The 26920-nt window shown below is 36.4% G+C and overlaps 1 protein-coding gene across 6 annotated transcripts in view; it reads right to left on the reverse strand.

Annotated features, from left to right (window-relative positions):
* Window positions 1-26920, reverse strand: part of GALC (galactosylceramidase) — a 40780-nt gene that overhangs the window by 5428 nt on the left and 8432 nt on the right. For 2 of the 6 annotated variants that reach the window (XM_074824882.1, XM_074824884.1), the window contains 10 exons: window positions 26170-26208; window positions 15823-15953; window positions 10250-10405; window positions 8046-8170; window positions 6695-6822; window positions 6141-6230; window positions 5636-5725; window positions 5150-5294; window positions 4457-4637; window positions 555-718 (listed from right to left, as the gene is read on the reverse strand). In XM_074824882.1, coding sequence (XP_074680983.1) covers window positions 555-718; window positions 4457-4637; window positions 5150-5294; window positions 5636-5725; window positions 6141-6230; window positions 6695-6822; window positions 8046-8170; window positions 10250-10405; window positions 15823-15953; window positions 26170-26208 — 1249 coding nt within the window. The other 4 variants (XM_074824883.1, XM_074824885.1, XR_012623323.1 and 1 more) reach the window with 3 other exon arrangements.

Below are 26920 nucleotides of genomic sequence, written 5' to 3' on the forward strand. Positions count from 1 at the left end.
ATGACATACACTTCTATGTGTCTGTCAAGCACTCTGTAGATGAACACATATGAAAGTCAGCATCACAAGCAGAACATGCTCTCACTCCACTGAGCACCAAATGCATAATTTGTGGAAACAGCAAGCCACTCATCATCATCACCTAAGCCAAACGTATGTACATCGACTTGCACTGCTCGACAAGACAGGCCACTGCATTTCAAGCAAGATTTTCTTTTTAGGTGTAGTGAAAGAATACAGATCAAGACTTTCTGTAATTAATACTGTATCAGAGTATTTATGAAAAGCAAAATAATTTACATTTGCTAGTGTAAAATAAGTTTTATCAGCAGGAAAAAAAAAAAAATCCAGAAAGCTGAGACTGAGAAGTAGTCCTGCCAGTAGCCTTCAGATGCTCTCTTCACATACAAAATGTGGCCATCATTAGAGCACAATGGATTACATTCATTGTGATGACAACTGAATTACAAAACCTGAATGTTAGTCATTTTTACCAAAGCTATCAAAATTACATGTCCATATGTCAGCATCCACTTTAGCAAAGAGCTGCTTACCTAGGTCACCAGTGACTCTGTAGGTGCCATCGGCAAAAACCCAGAAGAAAACTCCTTTGGTACGTCGAACATATATCCCACCATTGTCGACTCTTCCTGCAATAAACACCCCCCCGTCACGTTGTTTTTCTATGTAGATGTCACAAGTGACAGTCATGTTTACCCTGTAAGAGAAGTATAGTGTTTTAACAAGCAAGGAATTGATTTTTTTTGAGCAGGCAGTAGGTATAAGAATATTCCCTATGTAGTACAGGAACCTTTTTGAAGAAAGATTTATCAATCCTAATTGTGACCTACAGATGCGAGATGCACAGGACTTGTCAGACTGGTTGTTTCCCCACCTGAGAGTCCGAAGATTTTCTTGCAAAGAGCAATTCTTCTCAGAAACCAACAACAAAAAATGTATTGTCAACAACTTTCAATTAATTACTTAAAAAAACAAAACCCAAAAAAAACTCACACTGAAGGTTTGCATCTTCACAGAAAAACTTTCAGGTCTGCAAAGTGAAAAGTTGTTTTTAGATAACTACATCAAATTCAAAATTCAAGGTCATGGCACCATATCTCCTAAATTTCATCTTTGTTGCGGTCAGTGGCTCAATGTCCAAGTGGAGAGCAATGAGGAGTGGCATTCCTCAGGAGTCAGTACTGGGACTGGCGCTGTTTAACATCTTTGTTGACGACATGGACAGTGGGATTGAGTGCACCCTCAGCAAGTTTGCCAATGACACCTAGCTGCGTGGTGCAGTCGACACACTGGAGGGAAGGGATGTGCCATCCAGAGGGACCTGGACAGGCTGGAGAGGTGGGCCTGTGCAAACCTCATGAAGTTCAACAAGGCCAAGTGCAAGGTCCTGCACATGGGTCGAGGCAATCCCAAGCACAAATACAGGCTGGGCAATGAGTGGATTGAGAGCAGCCCTGAGGAGAAGGACTTGGGGGTATCAGTGGATGGAAAACTGACTATGAGCCAGCAATGTCCTCTCACAGCCCAGAAAGCCAACTGTATCCTGGGCTGCATCAAGAGAAGTGTGGCCAGCAGATCAAGGGAGGTGACTCTCCCCCTCTACTCTGTTCTCATGAGATCCCACCTGGAGTACCATGTCCATCTCTGGGGCCCACAATGTAAGCAGGACATGGACATGTTGGGGCGGGTCCAGTGGAGGCCACGAAGATGATCAGGGGGCTGAAGCACCTCCCTTATGAGGACAGGCTGAGAGAGTTGGGGTTGTTCAGCCTGGAGAAGGTCTCCGGGGTGACCTTATAGCAGCCTTTCAGTACTTAAAGGGGGCCTACAGGAAAGATGGGGAAGGACTCTTTATCAGGGAGTGTAGTGATAGGATGAGGGGTAACAGTTTGAAACTGAAAGAGGGAAGATTTAGATTAGATATAAAGAAGAAATTCTTTACTGTGAGGGTGGTGAGACACTGGAAGAGGTTGTCCAGAGAAGTTGTGGCTGCCCCCTCCCTGGAAGTGTTCAAGGCCAGGTTGGACGGGGCTTTGAGCAACCTGATCTAGTGGAAGGTGTCACTCCCCATGGCAGTGGGGTTGGAAGTACATGATCTTTAAAGTGCCTTCCAACCCAAACCATTCTATGATTCGATGATTTCTCTAGGATTTTTAATGCAGGCAAAGTCTTAAGTAATCCAGATCTCTTGCCCATTTATTTTTTAAATAAAACGTTCAAATACGTTGAAATTATTTGATTTTCCTGAGGTGATACTTCAGCTCAACAGTAGAGCACCATGTTATAGATATAATGACAGCTGTAAAGGAGAATAAAGCAAAAGGAATACCAGAACAGTCAAATGGCACCTAAAAAGTTTACACAACTTCCCCCGTTTCAAAGTCACATTACAAGCCTTTTAACAATAGAAATTAAAAGCATTCTTTACCTCTCTTAATGTACATTCAAATCAAAAAATCTACATGCCATGTCTGAAACAACTTGCAATACTGATACAGCCACAAGGTTGCATATTTAGGAAGTTTCTAATTATCTATGATTACTTACAGAATGTGAAAAGACTCTCTATGACATCAGCTCAGCAACTCTTCTCCCCACCTCTTACATAATAGTAGGAAACACCTGAGATTTCATTCTAATGTAATGCTATTAGAAGTATCAGATTGTGGGATACATATTCATTACACAAACAAGATTTCTTTCTTGCTTCCCTATGTATTAAACAAGAGACTCCAGATCTTAAGCCATAATAAAGCAATTGGAAGCAATGTAGAATGAGTTAAATAGTAATATTTTCAGGATAGAGCTAGGTTCAATAAAACCATCAGAGCAAAACATAAACAAATTCAGTAGTAGAAACAAAAAGCTTTCACAAGCACGACACTAAAATCCAAACTAAAATCAACTAAGTAATCCTGAAGTTTAATCATACTAAATTGCCATTGATGACTGAAGTCAAATATCATTCCACACAGAAATTCAATACAAGATTGGTTCAGTATTTCAATAGCATACACTATGATGTTGAAAACATCTTCCTAGGACAAAATGAGCCTTAAACTGAGGATGAAGCAAACAAATCAGAGGGCCTAAAATTGAAGACTATTATGAAAAGTTATGGATCAGTAACTTGAATAATCAGCTGAATATTCAGGAAGCAAGCTTGGTCCTGAAAACAAGATGAAAATTGAGAAAGAAATGGAACTAAAATGAAATAATAGGAAGTTTTTAGGAATCTCAGTACTGTAATTTAAGAATACATCCTGTGTAGCTGTTATAGGGATCACTGAATACGGTCTATTCAATAAGGGAAAGTTGATTATAGGGGGAATACGAGACTTTGCTTAACAGAAGGCTGCGGAAGAAAATATCAGGTAACTGAAGAACAATCTCCAGCCACAAGATGGTGGTATTATTCAAGGTTTCAGAGCAAAGTGATTCAATCACTTGTCCAGGCCAGAAATTAGAAGCATGAAGAATGTTCTGAAGAAGTACTTGGGGGATCAATGATCTAATCAAAGTGAAAAAAACCTGACAGAATGGCTATTTTAAAGAACATATCAGAAGAATTTAAGGTAGACTTCCAAACAGAAGAAAAAGTTTTAAGCATACAGTTTATTATTACTTACTATTACTAAACCAATTAGTTAACAGGCTCTTTCCCAAATGCTTTTTAATTTTAAATAAATATTATGCTACAATATGCTGCTTGATTTCAAATTACCATCATTATAGCTCCTAGAAAGAATTGCAACCATAACCATACTCTTATCAAATCAGTAAATCTCAGTTATGTTTACCCAGAAATAAAACTGTTTTAAAGTAGCAGTTGAATCAAATCCACACAGTTCTAGGAACTGCTCAGAAGATGGCAGTCTGCAACAAATATAACTGAATTAACTCCCAGTCTATCTCATTGATATGAGATTGATCAAATCACTAACAATCAAGCAAGACAACTCACGACTAAGTAATCTAAACTGAATCAATTTTTTTGACCCATTTAAAAATGTATTGAAACTTAGTGCACATTTTGAATTAGGATTTTGACTCGGTCTTTCTAGTATGCCAACCCAGATCCATTATTCTGAAAAAACAGCAAATATGCCCAGCAGGACATTAGGAAAAAAATTTCCAAGATAGTACAGCAGTGGGCTAAGGTACCAAGAAGCTGTGGTAGACTCTCCATCCTTGGGTGTTTTTAAGACTCATTTAGACAAAGACATAGTTGATCTCTTACAGCTGGCATTAGCCCTGAACAGGTCTCAGTGACTTTTGGAAGTCCCTTTAAGTCATCATTTCTACACGTCTACAGAGAGTCTGAATGCAAAAACTGTCCAGCAGAAATGAAGCTTAAAACAGATTAACTGATCATAACTCATACCGGTAACGAAGGCATTTCCCCAAATATCACTAGAAAATAGTATTTACATACCACTGAAAATTTCCTATGAGACTGATGGTCTGGTCTGCATCAGATGCCCAAGTGATGGGTCGCTGAACCACCACCTGACGGAGCGTGAACACATGATCTCCTGGGTCAGAAGCATTTATGAAGTATTCAAATACACCTGTCTGATCTGCAAAATTTGGGGCTTCACTGAAAGGTGGATTACCTATTCAGAAAACAAAATACATATCAATACCAAAACATTATTTTTCTTCTGTGTACTCTTGTTTTCAGAAATTTCCTCTGAAAATATTCTCCAGAATTTCTACTTGCTCTATCAAAGCAGTCTCCAAAACTGAAGTTTTGAGAGTTGGAAGGTCAGTTTAGTTGGTTTTGGTTTTAAGCAGACCCCAATTTTTGCAAACATATGAAAAAGTAAAATTACCTTCTTCCTTATCTTCTTTCTAAAACCTAGTTCACTATAGTTATGAGCTATCATTTGCATCAAAATTAAAACTGTCAGAGACCACCCAATTAAGACACAGAATTAAATACACCTCATTGCAAGTGAGATATAGAGGTGTAAGCTGTTGGAAAGCAGATATAAATAAACAAAAATAACACACATATTCAGACTATTTCATGTCACTTAGAGGACTCATATTCGTTATTGCCTTTCTACATTAAAACTATCTCTCTGTGTGAATCAAGATTTTGGATAAGAGAATTCTGACTTACGAATATTGAAATCATCTTTGTAATTTGAAGGAAAGGGCTGAGGTGGTGGAGGCTCTGGGTAACCACATTTCTGCCCTGTCTTGAGCGTGGTTAAAGTGTAGACTTCATTCATATTTAGATCTAAAGAAAAACTTCCCTTCCACACCTGGAATTAAAGAAAGCTCAAGCTGCAAAAATAGAACAACTAAATAACAAAATACCCAAGTTCCTGAATTAAAGGAAATCCTCTGAAGTCCTGATTTAAGGCAAAAATCCTGTCTTCTTGCCTCAGCATTTACTATCTCTGAGCAATTTGGAAAACCCCTTTCCCTCAAACTCTTTATTACCTCCAGGTAAGCTTGTATACAGCTAGTAAAATTGTAGCCAAATGGAGCTAATAAAACAAGCCCTAATTATACAGTTCAGGCATGAAAGTCCAGGAGTTCCAGCAAAGGGGGAAGAAACACCTGAAATTGCAGAGAGACTAATTAAAACTGTTCGACTTACCTTTACAGGATGGAGTTGCTGGAAAAGACTAGAGTTTCCAGATTCAAAACCAAGTCTAGAATGCCACACTTGAAGTGTTTCCACCATATACTGCAATGAAACACAATATAAAATAAAAAAACACAAACAAAGAACCCACAAAAAAACCCCTTGAATATTCATCTTGAGAAATATCAGTCCTTTAAGGGTGTCTAATTTTTGTTATTTTAGAGCTGTTGATCACATTAAAGGCCACCACTCTATTCAGCTAGCCATTACATATGGCTTATCTTTTCATAGATTATACATCAATAAGCCATTGTCCTAACATGTGGTAATGTTGCTTATAAAGACAGAAGCATTGCAATCACACATGCAATCTTTAGCTTCTCTATTAGCAACAGTGGTATCCCTTCAATACAGAACTCCAATTTCTTGCTAACCTGTGATACTGTCTTATGTGTATTTGATCATAGATAGCAATTCACTTTACAAGACTGATCAAATGTATTCAAGATCTACTTACAAATGACCCTTTGAGGTAGAAAGTTGCTCTCTGAGGTGTCACACTGAAATGAGGTAGTGGAGGCCTGATACATTGAGAGCGATTATGAGTCTGAAGAAAAAAATAAATGTAATGGAATGAACATACATTACTGGAATGTATCATATAGCAATGTTCATGAAAAACATATAGCATGAATCGTAATTTAAAAAGTAACATAGGATCAATTTGCAATTAATTATTTCACTGTTATCTTCATGAAAACTGCAATTATACTAGTTTAATAATTTTATTTTGAATACTGTTTAAAGAAAAGCACATGATTTCATTTCCCCCAGAGCATGTCATCAAAAACAATGTGATATAAAGATGACATATACATTGGTCTCCAGGAAGATTCAACTAGCTATTCAAAGTTTAGATAGAAAAAAAGACCTCTAGTGCTCTCATTAACAAAACTACAAGCATCAAAGAACATATTCACAGATTTTGAACTACACAAATCAAAACAGGTTCTTCATAACAAAACATTTCCTTTATCTTTTCTAGTTCATCGGAATCATTGATGCACATACCATAGTTTCAATGATAATGGTAAGGTTTCCTAGGCCATCTGTCAGAGCTACAAAACTGCCACCTCCTTGTAAGTGTCCATCCACTTGCAAGTATGACCAGCCTGGCTGAGTAAATTGCGTTGTGTGTGCTGAAACAAGAGCACAAAAATCAGAAGAAAATAGTTAAGTCTTAGAAAAAAAATAATACCATTTGTAGTCTGAATTAAATTTCTCTCTCATACATGCTCACACAATAAAAACTTGATTTTGGGAAGAAAGTAATGGAACTTCCATAACAAATTCTAGTTATACCAGAAAGATTAAAGAATTATACTAGGGCACAATTAAAAACATCAGCTCTGTGGCAGACGGAACAGATAAAGTGATAGTGATTATTTACACAGGAAGAAAAAACTGTTATACCACTATATAAATCAACCATGGTACATGCAATATGAATATTCATCACAGTTTAGGTTTTTCCAAATCTCTCTTTTTTTTTTTTCCTCCTTTTTTTTAAAAAAAAAATAAACACTTGAGCCAGAGAAAGCATAGATGGGCATCTCCATGAGGAGTAACTAAATAAGTAAAGTTTTCAAGTATATAAGAGAGAATACCAGAAAAGAATACAACCTAGACCATGAAAATCCTGAGCAACATGGAAACAGGAACAACTGCTCAGCTGTTCTGAACTGTTCATATGACAGCATGGCCATTTTTTTTTTTAATACTTTTACATATATAAGTAACTAGCAGAAGAACAGAAACGAAGGCATTTGCCTTGTTCCTCATTTATGGCATTGCATACGCTACTTGCTCTACTGAACTGTGGCAGACAGTAAAATATTACAGAAGGGCTACAAAGTAGCCAGTGAATCCATGTGTCCATAGACACCATGTGAACATACTCCCCTTTCCCCAAGGACAAGGAAATGCTGACTCACACAAGCCAAGAATCTCAAGCAGGACAAGAACACAAAGGTTTTTTGTTCCATTTCTCAAATTGAGAGATATCAAATGTCTACTTAAGGATTAAAAAAAGAAGAGGGAAAGGAACTAGGAAAGCACACTAACCTTTATGGGCACTTCAGATCAAAATATTTTAAAAACATCTATAAAAGGCAGTAGTTTATTCATTTCTGCTGTATCTAATGGTCAAATATTAAGATTTCCCTTGCTATTAGATCTTTCTGCTTTCTATTGAAAGGAGCTTTTTTTTCCTTCTTCTTTAAATTACTGGCAACACCTTCCACAAAACTACTTTGATTTGGTACAAAAAAATAATACACATAAAAAACACTAAATAAAGGCCTCAGAAAATACAGTTATGCTCCGTGTTAGATCACAAACCTTTTAACTGCAAACTTTTTACCTGTAATCCAGATAGGAGCTTCTACTTTGTAGTGGCCACTCCATGGCTGTTGAGCTGTCATTAATCCACATCGACCAAAGGGCAACTCTTCATAATAACTAGCCACCAAGTTCCATGCAATGGTTCTGCAAGAAAAACAGGTTTGTTTGCTCCACTCATATGGATAGTATTAGATGAATTTAGTACAAGAATTTATTCCTCTTTTCTCCAGCATACAATGAAAAGAAGTAAGGAAAAAAAAAATTAAAAATCTTTCCAGCTAAAGGAGAAAAACAACACGCCAGAGGAAAATAAACCAAATCAACTTCCAATGTTGAGAGCTTCTTACAAAATTGATGATACATTCTCTGACTATATCACCATAAAAAGTTGCACATTAAAGGAAAAGTGTACTGAGGGTTAAAGACTCCATTCGTTGGGAGTTTCTTCCTGTTTTGAAGGGTAAAAAAATTAAGCTATCGGTGCTTACAGATTTTTGTTGGGGTGTTGGCATTTTTCTGTTGATTGGTTAGTTGTTGCTGGTGGTAGGTTTTTTTGGGGAGAGGGGTTTTGGGGAGCAGGTAAGTACCACTAAAAAAAAATAATCCTTCCTTTATCTATAGAAATAGCAAACAGAAAGCAACTAATCAGCCATCCTGAAGGAGTTGTTGTCATTTTAAGAAGTTGTCAGGATACTGACAAGGTTAATTACTTCAGATCTTTTGATTTGGTTTTCACTGTAAATCTTTTGGTAGGACTTTAAACTTAAGACCCGCGTGCCATAAGTATGCAAATACAGCTTAATAAGGCAGTTATGTAGAAAGCAAAAGCTTGCATGCTGTTCTCCTATTGCATATAGGTGAGTGCAAAGGCTTCATATTTTAACGTCATTGCCATCAAGTTATCACACTATATATGCATTTCAGAAGAGATCCTGAAATCCTACGAAAGTTGCTCATAAAATAAACAACTCCTGAGTTGTAAACTTAACTTGCTCACTTTAAACTTGTTCTGCAGAGTTTCAAGCTTAGAAAAGGAATGCAGGGAACTCGAGTTCAAAGGAAATTAGCTCACCAGAAAGATAAACTGCCTTTCATCAGGAAGACTGCTTCCAGTATAAAAGCCAAGATAACTTCAATATTGGATACATGGACTTGGAACTATTCCACAATAATTTCTGAACACAATACATAGATCTGGCTGTCAGGTTACTAATCAAAAGCGGCATATATAAATACAAAGGGGTTGTTAAAAAAAAAAAAGAAAAAAGGGAAAACAAAGACTCCAAAGTAAGATACTGAAGCATATGAGAAGGAAGAGGCAACTGGAATGGTCAGGAATTCACACAGGAAATATTCATCTGTTAAAAAATTTCAGCTTGCAGAGAAGGAGACAGAAGATTCATAGAAACCAGGTGACTCAAGAAACTTCCCTTTAGAAGCATCCAAGTGCTTTGTGCTGTGCTCCATTTGCAGCATTTCAGACAAAAAACATTTCTCTTCATTGTTCCACAATGAAGTTACATACAAACTAAAAGCTTTAAACAATTTTGCTTACATCTTGATGCCTACATTTTCTTTAATCAGATTTTTTTTTCATATTAGTAGCTGTTGCATTGAAAACATCAAAGTAGTTTTCTGTTCTGTTCTAAAACTGCAAGTTATGTAACTTCCCAATAAATAGAACAGCTTTCTTCCAGATTTCAGTTTAGAAAGAACATGTGCAGGAAACAGTAAACATATCAAAAGACTACAGCAAGTTTTAGAATGGACTCCGAGAAAGAAGTTGCATGGAAAAACTAGATAATGACACCCATACCTACTACTATTAACTGAAGACAAACAACCTGATAAAGACCCTAATAAAAATACAGATAAAATAGCATTATAGTTATTTTCCTCCAATGTTTTTCATGTTGTTAGTTCTTCTTATGAACATTCTCTTTTTAACAGATATCATCAAAGTCAAAGGCATCTGAACTCAGCTGCATAAGCCACTGAAAACTGGAACAGTAACTCAAGAATACATTAAGACTTGTGTGAGTTCTACCTCAGAAAGAGGTAAGGACAGTAGACTTCATACCTTACTATGCTTGAATTGAAACTGACAGTGGAGAGTTTCAGTATATCTACTATCTTACCATAGCAGATGGATGTGTTATATAGTACTTTAAACAGTTCTTACATATGAAGTTGTGAAAGTGAGCAACAGTGTGCAACACTTACGAGGTCATGTTTCCGTTCACGTAGTTTTGGTTCAGGATCCGAGCCCAGCAGCCTGCACCTACTTCATCATTGAAAGTACTGTAATCTTCCGAAGACCACAGTTTCTTCTTAGTTAATAAGGCATTTGGCACTGTTTTTGTTCCAGGATAGTGAGCCCTACACAGTATTTTAAAAAGAAAGAGCACTTATCACAAAAAGAAAAATAAGCAGCAGCAATGATTCCCCTCCTCCAAATTGAAAATGAAAACAAACTTTCTTTGAAATAATACTAATAGAATAGAAGAAAATGGAACAAGGGCATGCTATAATATTCTGTAGGTTATTGTATTTGTATCAGTAGAAGATTGTTTCTTCTGATACATGACAGCATATAAGTAAACCTAGCTTTAAAAGTATCGTGCAATTCCTGCAGCTTGCTAAAGCAAAGCTTTATCCTGAAATTGAGCTTGAAGATTTTTTATAACCGCAGTATGCTAGAGAAAATACATGCTACCTTGTACTATCTTAGACAAAACTGTAAATAATTATAAACAGTAAGATACAGTACTAGGCAGTATTCAAAAAACTTAACTTCATGAATGTCTTAGGACCTAGACATGAATTTTGCTAATTTTGCACACCTTTTTAATAAACTCAGGTTTCAAAAAGGCATGCTAGTTGGACTACAAAAGTTAGAGGTGTGAAGTGAAAATAGTTGAAACATATAATGAAAGTTAATTTTCTTTCCAAGATCTTCCTTAGTATGAGGAGAGATACTTTGTCCCAAATGAAGACCACTGACTGTACTCAATCACAGCATTGATACACTGTGCCAAATTAATCTGAAATAAAACCTTTCAAATCACTTGCAGAAAACAGGTCATGATCTTCCCCTCACTTCGCACACCCATTGCACACACTAAATACACATGCTGAAATGAAACTATCATCACTGGAAAGGAAGGCAGACAACTTTACAAATTGATAAATTTGTGACAGGGACACAAGAACTACCAGGTTTTTTGGGTTTGTTGTTTTTTGGGTTTCACTATTTTCCCCCTACTGGTCAATAGGCCATTTCCCAGTGTTGTAGTCCTTCATAAATAGCTCCACTAATGACAATGTAACAGATAGTAGAGATTTTAGCTACATCTTTCTCTGCTGTACAAATTACTGCATATTTCCCCTTTGGCTTGGAAACACAAGTATTACCTTAATACCAAGCAAAATTTTTTTGTAATGGCATAAAGTCTGTAGCTTGCAAAGACAAAGCAAAGAAGGAATAATTTGTCTTTCTACACTCCATATCCTAAAGAGCTGTTTCTTAAATATCAAGAGCCAACATCCCTGCCGAATAAAAGCTGTGCCTAACAAAATAAAATAAAAATAAAAAACCCCACACAAACAGGGCAGTGTTAGAGAGCTTTACATAAGATTAAACAGGAACAAAATCTAGAGCTCTGATTTCCTGCACTAAGACAGAGGGTCACCCTTTATTTGCATAAAAGGGAAGAGAAATAATTCAATGCAAAGACACTAAAGCAATGGAAAATAAATTGGAAAAAACAGGGATAATAAACAGGATTAAAAGTTACAGGGAGAACAAACAGGTTCTAGAGACAGACTCCTTCGGTGTATCTTTATTGGCAGTTTTGCTTCACTTAAAGCCCACACACTTAAAAACATTCTCGTTTTGTCCCATTGGGGCATTCTCACCATTCTCACCACTGTAAGAAATGAATAATTTTTCTCTACTCTTAGATGCATCTACTCTTAGATGCAATTTCTATTACTATTAATGAACACAATTTACACTATATTTGCTTTTCACTTACACTGCTGTTAACCAAGGGGTTTTGTTTTACTTTCATTAATATTAAATTAGTCCCTAAAAAGTGAGACATGACTAAGGAGTGCATAAATCCTATTCTACATGAAAACTAACTTATTTTTAAAAATAAGTACACCAATCTTTAAAAAAAAAAAAAAAAAAAAAAAAAACAAAAAACAACAAAAAACAACAAACTTTTAATAGCACTGTAGAGTGTATACTTTAAAAAGATCTGCCCAAATGCACAAAATAAACATTTGTTATCAGATTGCAGTGAAGATTTTCACACCCAGCATGTGCTGGATTTGTTGAATTCTGATTTATATTTAAACACTACATCATGCTACAGCCCTCTTTTAGAGGTCTTGTGCTACTCTACTAACACAACTAACACAAGGTGTGCATCAGAGGACAGAAGATTAGCAGTCCACAACAGTGTGCTCTGCTCCTTCAGTAGCAAAACCAATCTTTTTACTTCACTGGAAATGAAAACTACGAAGGAGCAACTATACTCCAATTACTCTAAAGAAACAACTGGGCCACGCAAGGACCACTACCATTTGGAGAGACTTGAGCATCTTGATTAACATTTCAGGAAAAAACAGACTCCTAAACACCTATCTTTCTTGCTGCCTGAAAAAATGAACTGGACTAGAGTTTATGCATCATTTTTACAGATGTGATGCTTCAGAAGAAGCAGTGGGATTTTAGATTCTCTGCTCAAAAGAGCAGAAAGCCTGACACACTATAACAGAAGACCATCTCAATGAGAGATGAAAAAGCTATGTATATCATGAAAGGGGGAAAAAGAATGGATCTTGGTGGAGAAAAGGTAATGAAAGGAATAGTAGGAACAAAATTACAACAAGAGTGACACATAAGTTTAAACCTCTTATCACTGCAAGAGAAGACTTTACCAAGAGCTATTACTATCAGTGTTTGCATTCTTGAATCCACTGTCATTTACTAAAAAAATATTTTCATTGTTCCCTCCTCCTTTCAATCTCTCTGGAACCAGCAGATGGTTGGTTCATCATCAGGGCCTCTAGCTGTTACAGTGGTAACAAAGTATTTTTAAAATATTAACTAGTATGAGATTAAGTGCGTTTTACACAGCAGATGAAGGAGCAATGTAACTCCAATGGGAAAAAAATCCACAGTTCCCTATGTAGGGCAGCTAAACTAAATCAGATATATTAAGAAAGTAGCATTAATTAAGCAAACCTATTTATGGATTGCAAATGCTGCTTTGCACAATTGTCCACAGTGACTTCATCTGGATAACTTAGCTAAAAACCAAATTAACAAAAAACTTTATTTTTTGTTTTGCATATAGCAATGGCTGAAAGGGGAAGAAGGGGGAAATCAGGATAGAATAGCAGTTTTCTCCACCATTTTTCTCTCATGAATCAGTACAAGGCTGTAGAAATTAAATAAATCTTAAAAAAGGTCAGCCTATATAATACCATGACTACAATGAAGCTTTGCATAAAAGCACTACCTATGAAAACTTTAAAATCTAGTTCTCAGAAACATCTCTAGAAAACATAAATTGTCAACCTACTTCTCATTCTGTATCAGCACACAGACCTGGGAGGGACTTGGGACAGTTTGAATTCCCACTACTACAGGCAGTAACATCACAACATCATGTTTTTCTTAGGTTGTTAACCTGAGTATAATTAGATCTAACAAATTTCTTCAAAAGGATTGGTTTTCTGCACCACTTGCATTCAACCAAATGTGTGTTTAGAACAGATCTGGTTAAGAACACTGATGCTTCTCGCCAAAAAGACTATGAGTTGTCACCTAACAGCATACTAAATTTATATCAGGTGAAAATGAAAGTTGTTACCCCTAAACTCACTGACACTTTCTAAACACTTCCTCTTTTCTTTCAATTAACAGCAGGAATCGGGGGGGGGAGGGGATTTTCAACATGTAGAGTCAGAATAGCTTGATCTCGTAACTGTATAGCTGCAAAAATCTAACTGGTTTAACTGTGTTACAAAGTAGCACATATAAAGTACTACTATGAGTAACCATGGAATTTGCAAGCCTATCCTTGAAAAACATTGTTTTCAAGAGGTACACTGTAATTTAAATGTGTTCAAAGTAGGAATAATACTTGTTTATAATTCATTACATTTCATTTCACTGGTAAAATTGATGCAACTGTAACAGCTCTGAGAAGCTGTTTGGAAATATCACATTATAAAGAGCCTTGGTGACCTGGGTCATTCCTATGAGGGTGAACATCTATTATTAGTTTTACATTGTGTCACCAGGGCTCCCTCTAATTCCTGGCCCTTAAAATATCTTGCAGATCAAGCCTGCATGCACATAGTGCAAAATAAAAGCAGCAGCTTCAGCTAATCTCCCATCCAGCTTGTCTAATGAGAGACCTCACAGATCACGAATCACATTGCCAAGTCCAAAATTGATTTTATGTACAGTCATGTAAAATCCTGCCTATCTGAAACACTTTTTATAGTTTCAAATTAAAAAAAAAATAGTTGGCTTTCTTTTTTAAGATACCATGATGAGATGTGGACCTCTAAATGTCCAGTAGCCAAGCAATTATCCATTACACAAAACAGTATTTCATCTCCCTCTTAAGACTGATTCAGAGTAGGGATGTAAAACTTACACTTGCAAGGTTAAGCAACTACTAACTGAGACAGTGTAAAAACAGTTCCGTTTCAGGAACTGACTCTGGGTGCATGCTTGTAGCTGACAAAAAAAGAGAAAGGAAGCATGCTCACTACGTTGGGATCACAGTAACTACAGTGAATTTGCATCTGGTCAGAGTGAGTTCACAATTGCTTTCACTTGATCCACACATTATCCAAGACTCCATTCACAAAACAACTGTCAGGATACTTTTTGTTGTTCAGAATGGGGGGAGGGATTGATCTGGCGGTTGGGGAGCAGCACTGACTGCCTGTCTATATCTGGAGGGAAAGCCTTAATTTATACACCTCCTGTGGGTCAGATACATAAAGATGAATGAAAAAGACTCAAGTTGAACTGAGGAACCGCCACATTTGAAGACTGTGATTGGGTCCGGCAATCTTATGGAACCTAGTAATTAAAATTTAGAGCTACTGTAGAAATACAAGTTAATGAGCAAGTCCTATACACATTTCCATTCAGCAGACAAGTCAGTAATCAACCTCAAATTCAGTCACAACTTCTGCAAAATATTAGCATCATATGATGAAACACAGAACAAGAAAAACAAGTCAGCTGGTTGCATGCTTTTCAAACACAACCTTCCCATCAAAACAAAATGGGAACTAAGAACGAAGACATTATTGGAACTAAAAAAAGGAATGATAGCCCCAATTCATTTCTGGATAGCACCTACTTCTGTAACAGACCAGTGGAAGTCAGTAATACAAGGCTGCATACAAAGCTGTAAAGCTAAAGCACTTCTTGCATACCAAATACAGGAACCAAAACAACCCTCAGGACAAACAGTTGTTCAAAAAACCTTCAATTCATCAAAAGTGCAACCACAACCAATAGGAATCCTCCACATAATAGGAGACTCATAATTCAATTAAGGTTGAGGCTGTCACCAGGACAACAGCCCATGTGATTTGATGTGGGTTAGTAAGAAAGATTATAGTATCAACCCCTTCCATTGCAAGTAAAAGTATAGAGGTAAAGCTTTGTCTGTGCTAGTTATAAATAAGCAGGATGAAAACAAACTGTGAACAAAACACCAAGCAAGAAAAAAAAAGAGAGAACCCCCTACCCAATCACATCGACCACTCCACGGAGCTCAGAGTCAAGCAGCAAGACAAAGGAAATGGGCTCCCACAGTCTATCGCTGGCTATGATCCTCACCTGCTGCAGATCGTGCTTATCCAATGTGTATCTCAACAGCTTGGGAAAAAAAAAAGGAAAGCAAAGAACAGAGAGAAGGCACAAATAAAATAATTGGTTTTCAAATTGTCAAAAATTTATACTGGGAAAGGCAGCATCTTTTTCAGAACTATTTGAACATATTTCAAAACCAAATCACATTTCAGTTCTGTTTTTACAACTTGGACAAAAACTGTTAACACCAAACAAAATGTAGTAGATTTTCAAGCAGAAAATGCCTTCAAAGAAGGACACCTTCTTTCTCTACCATGCCAACCCCGAAGTATATGACAAAAGGAAAAATCAAAAACATTTGGTTCTTATTTTCTTACACACAAAAAACTGCAGATAAAGACAAAGTATATCACATTTCATGCAAGATACTCTATTTTCAGATGAGCCACTTAGATGTTACAATGCTGCGGGTTAGGTTACAAGGACCACATACAGCACAAGGACAACTGAATTATAACTTACAAACCTTGTGAAAGCACAGTAAACATTTAACTAAGAAAAGGAGTCTATGCCCCCTATTCTCCCTGCTAATCAACTATTTCAGCTTAAAAGTGAAGCAATACAAATGAATCAGCTCTTTCTAAACACAACACACACAAGAAATGAGAAAAACCCCAGACACATACACACCTTATTACTCCACTGAATTTTATTTCAAGTTCTAAAATTGCAACCACTGTACACTTCCCTAGAGACATTTTAAGCCTTGAAAGTTAAGGAAACAAATCTAAAATGTCACGTAAGACCAAGTCTATTGACATAGTTTCCTCAGGTCCAGAGGTCCCCTAAACAGTGTTTGCTGTAAATTCAGATAACATCAAGGGCGGAACTATCTTCAAATCATTCTGTGCATTTCTACAATACATAATCTTCTCTAACAAGGAACACTACCTGCAGGAAACAGTGCTGCAAGATTTTTTTTCCCCACAGATCAAAATCTGAACTAGCTTATGTGCAGTCTTACAGTAGCCTAAAACATCCAGACTTCCTGCCCAAAGTCTTAAGAACTTTGTCTGAACACAATGTTAGCATTACTTCTGCACTGTATTTTCCTGTTACATCTTGCATTAGATTAAGGCAGTATTTGGTTTGCACACTTAACATACATACAAAGGCTAAAGTATTTAGCAATTAGGGGAGGTTCCTGATGACTAGAGAAAAACAGTTTTAATGCCTGTCTTCAAGAACGAGGATCTGAGAAACTACAGGCCCATCAGTCTAGCCTCAGGCCCCAGGAAGGTTACAGAGCAAGTCTTCCTGGAAGCCATTTCCAAGCACAAGAAGCATAGGAGGATGACTGGGAATGGCAGCATGGATTTACCAAGGGCTTTCTACAAGATGACTATCTGTGCAGGCAAGGTTAAATCAGTGGATGTCATCTACCTTGACTTTAGCAAACACTCCCACCAAGGTGGATAGAAAAGTCCAACCAGGGTGCAGATTGCTAGCAATGTCCTCATAGGCTGATATTAGGGCCAACACTGTTTGATGTCTTTAACAAAACTCAGGAAGTTCACAGTTTGCTTTGCTTGCAACAGCTTTTGCCTTCCTTATTAAGCTGTCTTTATCTCAACCCACCAGTTTTCTCACTTTCAGCCTTCTAAATTCTCCCCTCCATCCCACCTGGGGGGGAAGTGAACAAGTGGCTGTGTGGGGCTGAGCTGCCTACTAGGGTTAACCCACAACAACGGTTATATGCTGAAAAGGAGGGCTGTTACTTAGAGGGAACTAACAGACTGGAAAAAACAGGCTGACAAGAACCTCAGGTTCAACAGATGCAAACATGAAGTCCTACACCTGGGGCAGAATAACCCCTTGCAACAGTGCAGGCTGTGGACTGATGAAAAATTCAGTTAAGAACTTGAAAAATAAAAATTAAAAAAAAAAAAAAAAAAAAAAGACCATGAGTATGGTCGAACACATGGAATAAGTTGCCCAAAGGAGTTGTGAAGATATTAAAGCTGAACAAGCCTCAGCACCATTATCTAATTGCACCTGCTTGATGCAGGGGGGTTTAACCAGATGACTTCCAGAGGTCCTCTGCAAACCAAGTTAGTCAATAATTCTATCTAATTACAGATAATATCCCCAGGAATAAGACATAAAAAAGACAAAGTTGTTCTACCAGTAAAATCTATTGTTTTAATACAAACATTGTATCTTAAGACCAGTTACATAAATCCAAAATTAATTTTCTAGCTTGTGCTTTGAACTATGTAATACAAAAATCCTGTTTAAAACGATGGCAAAAGTAGCATGGCCCAAAATCATAAAACAAATCCAGAAGACAGTATTTTCTATAATTAATCTTTATTCTTCTACCAGTTTAGCATAGTCTTAGACAAGTCAATTCATCTTTCACTCTTACAGCAAATGTCTTCTACCTCAGAAAGAGCAATTAACAGTGAACTGAACTTGTTCTGCCTATTGAACTGAGAAAGCATTCCTGGATCATAAGACTAATGATTCTTCTAATGTTGCAACTACATTAACTATGAAAATCAACAGAACAAGAACTCCTTACATAAAACCCATAGTCATTGACAAATACCTCTTAAATACGTCACTCATCTTCTTTGTTCATTAAGACTTACCATGATTTTAAATTTTTTTTAAATGACACTAGGAGATACGTAAAAAAGAAATTGAAATGGCAGCAATCCTTTCTGCTATTTGATCGTTGTATTAGAAAAGATTCATGCTACATCAACTAGAAATAAAACATGATTTGTTGTCTGGTAAATAAAAACTGAAGGAGGCAGATTTTTTTCCACAACCCAGCATACAATTACTGTCCACTAATAATGACTTACAAGTCAAAGATAGCTCTATTCGGCATGTCCCTTCTTAAAGGCCTCTATGCCAATACACAATCAGACTTGAACGTTTTCCACAATATTTTTTTCCTGTTTATGTAGAAGTAGACAAATTGAAAATGTTTTTTGCATAGTTCTTAATTATTTAAGCTATGGGGTCTATAGGCTTTGTTAAACACAGTACACAAAATCCATGTCTAACACAGAAGATGTAGTACTGAGCCATAACATATCCTGGAAGTATGTATATACGATACAAACACAGAAATAGCACCCGTCAAAATAACATAGGAAGACAGTAGTGAAGATAGTCTTGCAAACAAAATAAGTAAGCATAACACAGTTTAAGACTTGAGCAAACTATATTACAATTCTTTTTTTCCATTTTCAAGCACTTTATGAATTCTAGGTAATTTGATTTAGTAGCAGATAAAGGCTTTTTTCTTTTTTTTTCTTCTAACAAAATTCCTGTTTTCAGTGGCAAGTGCTGCAACTCATTGGTATGAAATGATGGCAAGCCATATGTTCAGGAAGACCACTCCTTCAACCAATGAAACTGAAACACACTAAATGATAACAGCTTGGTCACCTTCATTCTAAGATAAAGTCCTCCATCTTTCAAATCACAAGCTGGCAGACAGCAAATATGGAGGGAAAAAAACAGACATAGGAACTTTATCTTAAATCTACCTTAGATATGCTTCAGATTGCAAATGGTATTTTAGGCATGGATAAAGCTCCACGGGGAGCAACAGTATCAAGGTAAAAATTACCAACTGCGAAAAAGAAAGGAAAGGAAAAAAGAAAATAAAAGGAAACACAAAGAAAGGGAAAGGTCAGTTACTTTTTGTGGATGGATGTCAAAGCAATCATTTCAATTATCTTGATATTTTCTAAACAATACAATATAATTGCAGGTTTCCATTCCAAAATAGAAGAACTAAGAAAAAGTCACAGAGAGGGTTATACTTGAAGAGCCATTATAGAACAACGTACAGGAAAGGATTTCTCAGAAGAGAATTTAAGACTATTTAGGAAAACAGATTTGACTAGCAGATTTTGCAAAGAACTAGACACAGTTGTCTAAGAGACATACAGACACAGTGTACTTTTTGCAACTTTCTGACCCTGGGCATTTGAAGGACAGATACCTAAATACTATTATCTTTTTCTAGGTCAGCAAGAACTCTGGTAGTTGGTGCCTTAAAGTCAGCATTGACTGAGAAACATGGTGTTCTCATTTTGCATTAACCATAACTTCTTGATAGATAACAACACTACTGCACAGGAAATATTCTCCTAACTCTTTATTGTGTGTGATCAGCAGGGGTGGGGGAGTTAGGGAAAAAAATCCATATGGCATTCAAGAAAAAACACTGACAATCATCTTAAAGAACAACTAAAACATGTCTGTGGTCCTAAAGGCTACAAACAAAACCAGGACTCCTAGCCTCGATTCTGTCAAGCTCTTAAAGTAAGAACTATACACACCGAGTGCATTCATTCTGACAACTTCATTAGCACAGAAATCGTAACTAAAACATTCCCTAATGCACTATAACTTGCTGAGGTGCAAGTCTTGCCTAACTTAAGGAAGTTAAGTTTTTAAACCAAATGAGTTACTCAGTGCTGGCATTATAATTGGTATTTCTCAGGCAGCCACTTCCAGGTGATCAGTCTTTACAAACTCAACATATATGAAAGCAGTTTCTTTATAAAATCCCCACTTAACTGGCCTGCTATAACCTCTGAACCATGCATTAGTTTAAACAATTATAAGCATATCACACACCCTTACATATAGATGAGGATAAACAGTACACCAGTGACCACAAGTATGTTAACCTTAATGTGATATGAACAACAGAGTTAAGCAAGTTAACAAACGTAACACAACTAAACAATTTATACACATATAGGTCATTTCCACTGGGAACATACCATAATTTTTAAAAACCCATCTACAGTTTTAAGAAATTGGAGATTAGCAAGAAAGCAAGAGCAGCAGAATAAGTATCAAACCAGTTGACAAAAGCAAGGTAGTAAGAAAGTGTATTATGGAGCAAGAGTGCAGACAAACAATCAAGTTGCCATTCACTAGAACTACAACAGTGGGCATTCCTAGCTGCTAAAATTGAGATAGGTTGTATTAGTTTAAAAACAAATTTTGGATACTTTACTGTATGTCTGTGCACTTCTAATACTATCTGTTATCAGATATAAGCAAAAAACTCCTAGCTTTAGGACATGACCAGAAAAATCTCGAGCAAAGTACACGTAACAGGGAATAATGCAAGCATAGGGAGTCCCAAGCTGGTAAGTTCCAGTATGAAAGTTCAAATTCACCTGAAATTAAAACTGACTGCAGACCAAGAATTCAGTCCTAAGGTTTTTTGCCTTTAAGATACATATGCAGATTAGCTAGAAGTCTCCTGTCATTTGCTAGTGCTAAGATAAGAAGCTGAAAAGATAGCTCCTAACTGAACACTTGAAATAAATGATGGAAGAGTGGTAAGGTTACATTACACAGGTACTAAACTGAAAGAAGAGAGGAAGACAGGAAAGATGTCATCAGTCACCACTGTACATGATGATGAAAGAACTGGGAATAACTAGAAAGCATGAACTAAGAATATATGACTTCTCAAAATGAAGATGAAGACTGACTTACAGAAATGAAGCAATAAGCAATGTATAAAACTCCTCCCTTCTCCCACACTTACCCAACTACCTCAACAGCATCGTTAAGATAGGGATCAACTATCATCTCCTTTGAAATGTTCCAATCTCCATCTGCAGCGATGATGCCAACGTTCCTTAGACCCAGTCTGTCCAAAGATTGTCGAAGTACCTTAGCAACAGATAACACCACTTAAAGTACAGCCTTCATCAATTGGGCAACATGAAAATTTAAGACTGAAAACAATTTAAGAACTGTAGAAGTCATCAGTGGAAGCATTTGTCTTCAGACCAAGATGGATAAGAAAAGTTCTCACTTCTCAAAGAAGAGCCATAACAACAACGAAGACAAAGTTAATGATAACTATTTTTACATTCAGATAGCCATTACACAAAAATGGGCTTCTCATCACTTGGATTACTTTTGACACCCCTTGTGCATACATATACTCCACTCAGACACTCTGAACATACTGATTCCATCCATTGCATGCATGTAATTCATTACATATGAGTAATGGATTTATCATTAAGTCAGCCACACTAAGTTGATCTAAAAATGATGTCTGGCTAGAATGTGGAAGCAGACGTACCTCCACAAGTCATCAGAGGTGAAAGTTAACCTGAACCCAAAACAAGTATATTGAGAAAACAGGGACTGAAGTTTTAAAATACAAAAGACCTTGTAACCGTGCAGTTCTCTACAGGAACAGAAATCTTTGCTTAACATCTGTCCTTTTTAAGTGAAGAGCCCCTAAGCATTCTTTTCATAGGCTATTTTATTGAACAAAAAAAAAAAAAAATTGATGTTGTAATTGTCTGATATTTAAGTTTACCCAGTACTTGGCTCTTGTATGTCTCACTAATTTTCAGGAATGTAATGCATAGAACTGGAACTGCATATTAAAAAACAAAGCTGAGGGCAGTCAACTTTGAATTCAAACACACCAGCAGAAGAGAATTCCTATTCTGTCTTTCCAGCTTCTCCTTAATATTTCACTGTCAAAGATGATAAACCTCCCACATCTGCCTATGGAATTTCTTAGACAAATATACCCAGTTCTAACAGTTAAGAATGAACCAGGCTTATACAGGGCCAGTTTATACAAGCATGTTTTATCTGAACACTCAATAAGAAAAAAAAATTTTAAAAAAGTATTTTCAGCAGCTTCCACATAAAAGTTGCATCTGAAAAAGGACATCAGTCCACAGTTTAAAATCCTTTTTTCCAATCTTGGATATAAAGAAATGATGTACCATGTGCTGTATGTAGGCATGCATGCATTAGAAAGATTTTTTCAACCATTTGAAGATCAGGAGGCATGAATCCTTAAATAACTTCTTGTAATAGCCCTCCAGCAATGTGAAGATTAGGAAGCATTTCTATTTTGACATGTAGTCAAATAAGGACATAAAGCAAAGTCCAAGTGTTGGTGACAATGAAAGCCTAGATCTAAAGGACAGAAAACTTACTAAAAACAAGAAAAGTGGCAATGAAGTTCTGTTCAGCTGCTTGAAGCCTTTGAAGCATAAAGTTTACCAGAAGAAAAATTCATAATGGTAGAAATACTTACTTTAAAGCTTTCTAGCTAGCTAGACATTCAGAAAAACTGCCTAACCATAGAGAGAGTTCAGGAGAACACAATTACTAGAAAGGCTGCGAAAATTCCATGCTGAAAGATAAGTACCAAGGACACAGAACTGTCGACACTCAAAATGCACTCCATAACAACATACGGAGAATGGTTCCCCCACATCCAGTATTCGTGTTTATATAAAGATACTCCTTAAATTTTAGGGTTAGTTTAAGATGATGGTATTTAAAAATATAATTGGAAGAATATGATCTCCTTGAATAAGAATTTATATGCAACAGAACCATCATTTCTTTTATCATTTTTTTCTACTTATTAAGAAACATAACTAGTGTCTTAGTGGATGAAGTAACTAAAGTAACTTCTTACAAGTAAAAATTTGGCAAGATAACTAAGAGCTTATCAATGTTATGTATTTGTCAGACATTACAGAAAATATTTGGTGTGCAACAGCACACTTCAGTAAATAGACCTTTTTAAAAATGGCAGACTGTAAATAGAACTATTGTGCTGATTAGAGAATAGATGCCACACAACACTGCAGAGTGCAAAAGAATGAATGGTAAAACAGGTGTTAAATAAAAAACCTTATATCAATTAATGTACAGTGGAGGAAATCAGCAAATATTTGGGTGATTTTAAGATCAAATTTTAAACTAAACATTTAGGTCTAGAAGCCAAAAGCTTAGTCCCAATTCAACAGCATTTAAAAAGCTAACAAGTAGAATGCTGCAACTACACTCAACAGCCTGTTCTCCACATTTGTTCTCCCCATATTAGAAAGCCAAGACAAACAGATAAGAAAGCCTTCAGGTGACATGACACAGAACTGAGCAAAATAGAACATTTCTATTTCTTACAAAACCTACAGAAAGACAGAAAAACAGTTCTAAAAAAGGAGCAAATTAGTGATATAGGGAAATAAAATGAGTATTTTATTTATAGTAAGATCTGCCTTCTCTGATGATTCTTTTTTACACAGTGTTCAGTCTCACAGGCATTCCAAGCAACATCTTGTCAGTGAAGAAATAAACCTTGCAGCTGAACAAAAAAAAAGTCTATTTATCTTCCATCTTACTTGCATTGTTTTATTCCAGCCTGCAAACAAGTGTTTTCAGTTCTGTTTGGTTTTGCTTCTACAACATACATACTGAACAACTAGAGATTTTGCCTTAAAGTCCACACACACATTTCCCCCTGCTCCCCTACCAGCATAACTTACCTGTGATTAAGATTATCCTTTAGGATACTACTAGTATCCTTAGTGATTTCTCCATTAGCCTATACCCAATTAGTGAACCACTTTTCTTTTTGAAAAAGAAAAGCCTGGAACCCACATTGCCTGAGGGTAAATATAACAGAAAACTTCTAGTCCCTGAGAGTTTTTTGTAATAAAGACAGCACCCTATGAACTAGTCTCCTAGCTTTAAAAAAAGTGTTAGGCTACGGTTTGTGAACACACAATGGGCCAGGATATTTTAAGAGGATTCTAAGCATACCCACAGAACAAGTTTAGTCAGGGATTTAAGTAGCTTCACTAGCAAAATCTGAAGCATCTACACATCCACCAGAGTTTTGTTACTTAACATGCCCAAAGAAACAAGACACCCTGACACAGATGCCAAGATATCCTGCTGTGTCACACTTCAGGGTATTTTTGTTTTCTTGGGAAGGGATTTTGTAAGTCACTCAAAAACTTTAGTGCCAAACCTTTGTGTCCAAAAGGAGCTAATGGCCTAGTAGCCTACATAAGTCAGAATCTAGAAAATACCTTTAATGAAATTAGCTGTGGAGTAAAGTATACATAAGAGAATTTGGTCTAAGGTGTGATAAGACTTGGAAACTAAGTTACTGTGGTGACAGTGAACCCAGTAAATCAGTTTAAAATACATGGTTGATTAACGTATTTTTTAACAAGAAACCCATACAGCTGGATATAAGGTATTCCTCTTTCTTCTTACAAGGTACATCACCAGCACAGAGCTTCTTGCCCTCCCTCAGTCAAAGCACTGAATAAATCACAGGAAACAGCTATATGGGTATTCACCCAATTCTACATTCTAGGAAATCTAACTTTTAAAAGAAATGTTTTTACCAGAGAGAATTCTCAGTTTTCAGGAGCAGGCAGAATTTTATATATGCCAGCCTCATGAAAGATACTTAACAATACTTTTTTTGTTCTTATTGCAATGTCAAGTTTAACTGTTGTATGCCATTTCTTGTATCATTCTACTAAAACTAATCATTGAACGAAATAACTACGGAAGTTGCCAAGGACAAATGATGTGACTAACCTCATCCAGGGTACACAAAGTGTAAGAACCGAAACTTTTCTAATAGCCACTAACTGACTAATTTTAAGCAGATGGGATCCAATCCCTGCTGAGTTATTAAAAAAAAAAAAAAAAGCTGTTTTTCTACACACTCAGTTTAACTCTTATTTGCTTTGAAGAGGTAATGCTATTGCTTCTTTGCCTCAAAGCAGCAACATGGAAATGAACAAAGCAGAAGCTTGTACTTAAGATTTCACTTCAACATAACAAACAGAAGCGAGCTTTCAAAGGAGGGCAGCAGGGGCAGGGAGCAGTGAGAGATATTAGATATGGCAAGGTTGGTTATGTGAAATACTGTGTTCCTCCAACTCTTTTAGGACAGGAGGTACTGAATTTTGCACAGCTAGAAACACAGAACCTTTATTACATTTACCATAAAATAAGAACCTGGAGTCTTATAGCAATAATTTAAGGATATTATATCCACTGGAACTTTGCTACAGAGTTTTAAGTAATTCTAGATCTTGGACTTATAACTCTACCCAAGCCAGTATAAAGACGATGAATTTGTATGATTTCAGTAGCATCAACTGGAGCTTCCATTACAACATGGAGGCCCTAAACATTCAGCATACACTGACACACTTACAGTTCAAAATAAGTTTCAAACACACACACAAAAAAGAAGAGATCTAGAGATCTGATCCTGTTACCATTCCATGCCTGCAACTACAAGAAACAGAGTTTAGCAAGTGAAGTGGTTGCAGGATTAAGGTCCCTTTCCTAGGCAAATTCAGAAAAGCTAATTGTTTACATATAACAACAGACAAACTTTAGAGAAATAAGAAAAAATACATACCTTAATATATTTGCTACTAAATGCCCTTTCATTCCATATCTATAAAGGAAAAGTAAAAAGCCATTTAGAAAAATCGGGATATGCTGATGTATAATGAAAGATTTTATTTATGTATATGCAAGATTATACAACCCATTAATAAACTCCATGGTTTCAGTTTGCTAGAGCAAAGTGCTCTGGTTGTTTTGTTATCAGCTCTTCAGGGGAAAATTGTGTATGAAACTTCAAAATAGCTGGTTGTTTATCTATCTCTAAGGTCAAGTGATTGCCTTCTTGCTGAAAGGAACTCTATTGCTGCTTGAGCTCTACAATGATAGCAGCGTTAAACGACATTCTTACCAATGGCTCTGCAGTTTGTTAGCAATCACTGACAAACACATTGTGGCCTCAAGGTGTAGTCCTAATGAATGGACCCTGTTGCCATGCACTGACACAGGAGAGCTAGAATAAGTTACTTAAACAATTGCCTACAGTTTCAGGGAGTTGTTTAATGACACTGACAATCCTTTCTAATTTACACAGGACTATATCCATACCTGAACAGAAGAGAGATTCAGCATAGTTTAGGTAAACAGACACAGAATGATCTCATTTCTGTTGCTCTGGATTTTCATCTTTTATAGAAAGAGTGTTTAAGCTTAACACTGCTCAAAATTCAAAAGTGGGAATGTTGGTCTTCCTTTCTACCAAATACCCTGGCCAATAAAATTCAGAGTCAGAAGTCTTTTTACTTTCTTTTCTTCTAATCACA

The sequence above is a fragment of the Strix aluco genome, chromosome 4 (assembly GCF_031877795.1).
Source record: "Strix aluco isolate bStrAlu1 chromosome 4, bStrAlu1.hap1, whole genome shotgun sequence".
NCBI classification, from domain to species: Eukaryota; Metazoa; Chordata; class Aves; order Strigiformes; family Strigidae; genus Strix; species Strix aluco.